The sequence below is a fragment of the Podarcis raffonei genome, chromosome 15, assembly GCF_027172205.1.
Source record: "Podarcis raffonei isolate rPodRaf1 chromosome 15, rPodRaf1.pri, whole genome shotgun sequence".
In the NCBI taxonomy this organism is placed as follows: Eukaryota; Metazoa; Chordata; class Lepidosauria; order Squamata; family Lacertidae; genus Podarcis; species Podarcis raffonei.
Window position 1 is genome coordinate 38,583,237 of NC_070616.1, and position 6,000 is coordinate 38,589,236.

General features: G+C 47.4%; 1 protein-coding gene across 5 annotated transcripts in view; it reads right to left on the reverse strand.

Annotated features, from left to right (window-relative positions):
- Positions 1–6,000, reverse strand: part of PLPP5 (phospholipid phosphatase 5) — a 29,537-nt gene extending 23,537 nt beyond the window's left edge. Inside the window, exons 1-3 of one of the 5 annotated variants that reach the window (XM_053366690.1) lie at positions 5,794–5,908; positions 2,388–2,496; positions 3–93 (exon numbers count right to left, since the gene is read on the reverse strand). In XM_053366690.1, the coding sequence (XP_053222665.1) occupies positions 3–93; positions 2,388–2,496; positions 5,794–5,873 (280 nt within the window). In that variant the 5' untranslated portion in view covers positions 5,874–5,908. Of the gene's footprint in view, positions 1–2; positions 94–2,387; positions 2,497–5,793; positions 5,936–5,981 lie in introns of those variants that run through there. The other 4 variants (XM_053366691.1, XM_053366689.1, XM_053366692.1 and 1 more) reach the window with 4 other exon arrangements.

Below are 6,000 nucleotides of genomic sequence, written 5' to 3' on the forward strand. Positions count from 1 at the left end.
ACCTAAGCAGGCTTCCCGTGTATCCTCTTGGTCCGCGTTCATGAAGAATTTCGCCAGGAGAATCAAGATCAGGGGAGACAAAAAGGAAATGACCTGGAATGAGATGGGAAGAGACAAGAAATAGAGTCAGCAGCGCTGCAAGAGCAACATATAGGGTTGTATCCAGCATTAGAACAGACCCATTGAAAATAATGGACAGGCCTAAATGATGCTCATGAAGTTCACAGGGTCTATTCTGGGTAGATCTTCATTGGATACAACCTATCAAGGAAAAAGGTGCTTGCCACCCATAATTTTGTAAGTACTATATTAAAATTTATGCTGCCTGATAAATCAAGAGAAAACCGTTCATTTTAATCAATTAAACATTGCGATCGTAGTCAATATTCAGTATTAACTAAATTACTAAGGTATTTAAGGCTCTCCAGTTTATAGGAGATCCTTGGAGCAAAGGGATTCTTTAGCTGTGATCCTGCATTGCAGGGGACTGGAATGGATGACCTTTAAGGTCTCTCCCAAGGCTACAAACCCATGGTTCCACGAAGTGTTTTGGACCCTGTCTCCCATCCACAACAAGCAGCCTGGCCAACGGTCAGGGATGACGAGACTTGTAATCAAGCGACTTTGGGAGGGAGACAGGATCCCCACCGCTTACCTATTGGGAAAAGACCTCGTACGTCATCGATTCCAGTTAGGAAGAGTTTCTAGATTAAGGCTGTAATCCTATGTCCAAGGGGACTAAGAGGAACTCCCATTAGTGCCAGTCAGCACGGTCAATGCCCAGGGATGATGATGATTAATATTATTATTATTTTATTTATGCTTTTCATTTTTCCATTTCATTTTACAATCATTTTAACATTTCAAAACTTGGCTTCTTTCCCTTGCTTTCTGTGGTTCCTTAAATGTATTTTTAATATCTTCTGCATGTCCAAATTACCGTATTTTTTGTTCTATAAGACTCACTTTTCCCCTCCTAAAAAGTAAGGGGAAATGTATGTGCGTCTTATGGAGCGAATGCAGGCTGCGCAGCTATCCCAGAAGCCAGAACAGCAAGAGGGATTGCTGCTTTCACTGCGCAGTGATCCCTCTTGCTGTTCTGGCTTCTGAGATTCAGAATATTTTTTTTCTTGTTTTCCTCCTCCAAAAACTAGGTGCGTCTTGTGGTCTGGTGCGTCTTATAGAGCGAAATATACGGTAACTTAATTTGCTCATTTATTCATCTGCTTTAAATATATACACTTATAGAACTGCAGGTTATTACAATAATCCTGCCAATGTTCTTATCTTTTTACAATTTATCTGTAAATATTCAATAAACCATTTCCATTCTTTTATAAAAAGTTTGTTATCTTGATTTCTCATTCTGCATATTCCATTAAGTTTTTGTATCCATTCTTCCTTCGCTGGGATTTCTGTTTCTTTCCATTTTGGGGCGAGTAACATTATTGCCGCTGTAGTCACATACATATGGGACACAGGTGACGCTGTGGTCTAAACCACAGAGCCTTGGGCTTGCCAATCAGAAGGTCAGCGGTTCGAATCCCCACAATGAGTTCAGCTCCCGTTGCTCGGTCCCTGCTCCTGTCAACCTAGCAGTTCGAAAGCACATCAAAGTGCAAGTAGATAAATAGGTACCACTCTGGCGGGAAGGTAAACAGCGTTTCCATGCACTGCTCTGGTTCAACAGAAGCGGCTTAGTCATGCTGGCCACATGACCTCGAAGCCGTACGCTGGCTCCCTCGGCCAATAAAGCAAGATGAGCGCTGCAACCCCAGAGTTGTCTGCGACTGGACTTTACAGTTAGGGGTAAGGTAAAGATAAAGTCAGGGTATCTTTACCTTTTTTTTAGTTGTATACATGAATAAATTTCTATACAGTTTAGGTCAGGGGGACAGCAAACTTTTTCAGCAGGGGGCCGGTCCACTGTCCCTCAGACCTTGTGGGGGGCCGGACTATATTTTTTGGGGAAAAGAAAGAATAAATTCCTATGCCCCACAAATAACCCAGAGATGCATTTTAAATAAATGCACACGTTCTACTCATGTAAAAACATGCTGATTCCTGGAGAAGGCGGTTGGGTCGGATCCGGCCCCCAGGCCTTAGTTTGCCTACCCATGGTTTAGGTAGTTCTGTCCTTATCATTCCCAAAAGAAAAGCTTCTGGTGATGGTTATTAAATTTAATAAAATGGTGATGGTGATGATGATGATAGGAATTGCAATCCACAACATCTGGAGGGCATCCCACTGACTAACCCTTACAGAGATGTGTGCTTCACTGACCATACCATGCACTGGAGACAAATCTGAAGCGGCATCTGCCTGCAATGGACATGTAACTACAAGCCTAAACTGTACAAGACGGCTGGCATGAACGGATACTTACAAACATGGGCTTAGCGGGTACATGGTCGGACTCCACATAGGGGTTTTTATAAAGCCACATTTCTTCCGGCTGTATGACTCGCTGGAACGGAGGCAGCAGCTCAGTGAACCTGGAGAGGAAGCACAACCCAAGGACTAAAGGCGCGTTTGCACAACACACTGAACACAGGTACAAGCCGCCTCCATGCATGCGTTAAGTGTGTGAAAGAGTGTGCGCCTGCTCATGTGTACAACCCTTGTCCACGCAGACTGTGCACCCCTTGGATGCCATGTGTGAACACCTCTTGGGTGTTGGTGATTTTAAAGAAAAAGCAGAAGGCCAGTACTGGGGTTTCCTCCCAATATGGTCACAGGGAGATCTGAGCAACAAGAATGATGCAACCATTTCCAGCAGGCATTTTCAAAGCGGTCTACAATTATCACTTGAAATATCAAATTGTTTTCGTAAAGAAACCAAAATTCCAAATAATACAGGAGCTCCAATCATATGAGGAACAGGCAGCCAGTCACTGAGTTGACCTCCATTTGGCTCCCTGCGCCCAGAGGACTGGATTCATGGACTGCCAGTCCAGGCAGGATGCGTATGGAGAGGGAGGAAAAACCAAATGTCTCCAGCATGGCAGAGGTGCCCCCGTCCTGGAACACCCTCCTCCTCTAGGCATGGACAAGCCATGAGTTTGTTGGGAGTTCACTGCCCTTTTGTTTTGCTGCAGGTTTGGTAAAACTGATTCCGAGTCTTGAATCTGCTTCACGGTTTTAGTACTGATATTGATGATGTTTTACCGTTATCTTAATTGTGCTCTGTGATTTGGAATCAGTATGATGTTTTTTCAATACTGCTTTGAGGTCACCTGTGACAAAAGTCAGCGTGTAAGCAGTGTGTAAATAAACGATAAATTTCAAGGCGTGCTGTTCCCACTGTATGCACACACATGTAAGGGACTCTGCCCCACCTCTGACCTACACAGTGGTTGATAAGAGGGGAATAACCTGTGTAAGCTCTAGAGCTGGATTTCTGCAGGTTATGAACTACAGATTTCAGCAGCCTGGAGGGTGCATTTATCTCATATAAGTGAGGAGAGAGGATGTCCTCTCAAGGCAGGGAAAGTGGCTATGTTTCTAAGCAATTAATTTTGAGCAGGCTTGATATCCCTGATCCTGCAGAAACCTGCAAATTAGCATTGGGCCGTTCAGCATTCTCAGGCCTGTCTAATGATAAGACTGTGTGTGCACATGCACACATGATAAATTCATATTTTCTACTTATTTGTTGCATAGGGTCTATATGACTTCCCCTTGAAGCCGTGCATTTTGTGTTTTCCAAGTCAGGAATGAGGAGAGTCGCTGAGTCCAACTCTGACTACCTCTAAGCCAGCACAGCCAATGGTCAAGAATGATGGGAACTGTAGTCTAAGAGCAACAGGAGAGTCACAGTTCCCCTATCCCTATTCTAAGTGAAGAGCAATATTTTGTATATGTGAAAATGTGATTCTCTTCTCACCCACCCTGGCCAATCCTCTGCTCTTAAAATTGGTGCATGCAATGAGATTAACAAAGTTAACATGGGCTCCTCTTGGATATTCTCTGCAACAGAACTATTAACAATAATGATGATGGTGATTATAATAATTGCCTGCTCTTCACCATAAGGTCCCAGGTCCTACAACAATGTAGAAATACAAATTTAAAACCAGTTAAAACAACTGGAACGAACAACAAGGGATACTTTTCATCTCTCCCACTGTTTTTGAAATTGAATTTTAATACGTAAAATAGTGTTGGACCAGAGGCTTGAGAGTCATGCGAGGGTTAAAACACGTGCTTTGTCCTAGCGCAAGGGCAAGGAAATGCCCTCGGAGTCTGCTCTGATTCATTGCAAAATAGCAACTCCTCTCTCCTTTCCCGTGGGCATGAATCAGAAACTGATTTTAAAAGTTGAGGCATCTGTGAGATTAACAGGATCACGGGGTTCATTTTCAACAGCCTAGCTAGAGAGAAAAGATGGGGCTGCTTGGCGAGGGAGGCCTCTCCCTAAAGAAAAAGCCTGGGCAGAATTATTTAAACAATGGTGAGTGGAACCATTTCATCATTACAAGTGCAGAGAGAACAGCCCTACCCCCACGTCTCTGGAGCCAAATCCAAAAAGAACACATCAGCCTTGGACTCCTGTCAGTCCAAATGTCAGACAAGTGGCAACAGCACTGCCAAAACACAGGAGCAGCTACTCCTCTCATTGTGTCAACACAAGGGGTGGGGGAACGTCAGCTGACCAGGTGCTGCCAGCAGGTCCTGCCATATCAGCTGCTTTCCACTGGCATTTTCTGGGGAGTTGTTGCCAGCCAGGGTAGGCAACACTAAGCTCAATGGAGCTATGGTCTGACTCAGTATAAGGCTGCTTCCTGCAGACCCCTGTGTTATACCCACAGCGAAGGAACCATGTGGAAAGGGGTGTGTCAGACACAGCCTCTGATGATATTTCCCATGCACTGGGGAAGTATCAAGCACAGCAGCAATTAGAGCCAGGAGTGTGTTGTAGATATAAGGCTTTTCCTGAATACAGTGGTACCTCGGGTTAAGTACTTAATTCGTTCCAGAGGTCCGTTCTTAACCTGAAACTGTTCTTAACCTGAAGCACCACTTTAGCTAATGGGACCTCCCGCTGCTGCTGCACGATTTCTGTTCTCATCCTGAAGCAAAGTTCTTAACCCGAGGTAATATTTCTGGATTAGCGGAGACTGTAACCTCAAGCGTATGTAACCCGAGGTACCACTGTACTAGTATGGCGTCCACCTTGAAGGGAGATTCTCCATCATCTCCGGCCAGAGACCCCTGCCTGAACCCTGGATAGCTGCTGCCAGTCAGGGTTGGCAAACTGAGCTGAGATGGGCCAAGGGCCCGATTCTGCAGAAGGCAGCTTCCCGTTCCTCGTCTTTCCAGGCCCTTATGTTACGAAACCTGCACAAGAGGCATGTAGACGTAGATATGAAGTAAGACATCGTCTGGGGCCCTTGGCCCATGCAGTGCACACCGCGCAGCAGGGCAGACATCTATGGGGCGCAAAGGGGCGGATTTTCTTTCCAGCTCCTGCCAGCCACACAACATGCACAGGCAGATACCGACGACCAGACGTGCCAGGGTGTCCACCGGGGGCCGCATATCGCTCCATGCCCCAAAAGCGGCACCGACAGGCCTGGCTCTCACATCCGGAGGGAGGCACCTCTCCTGCGCATCGCCCAGCTGGCCTTCTGCTGCGCCGCCGCGTTGCTAAAAAAGGAAGCTCCCTGCTGCGTGCATTGCGGCAGAGAGAGAGAGATCTCCGCGCATCCTCTTCCCCGGGGATCCAGGCCCGCGCCTGGCGCGCCTCCCTCGCGACCCCCCCCCCCATCCCGGCCCGCTTTTGCACTCACAGGAAGAGCCCCAGCAGCGCGGCGCGCACCCCCACTTCCAGCAGCAGCAGCGCCAGCCCCGCCCGCGGGACCCGCCGCATCTCCGCTCGTGCGGCCCGGGAGCCACGCGCCGCCCTCCTGCCCGGCCAGGATCCGCCTCCTCTGGGGGGAGGAGGAGAGGGCGGGGCGCGCAGGGGAGACGGACTTACTTCCGAGTAAGCCCAGCCG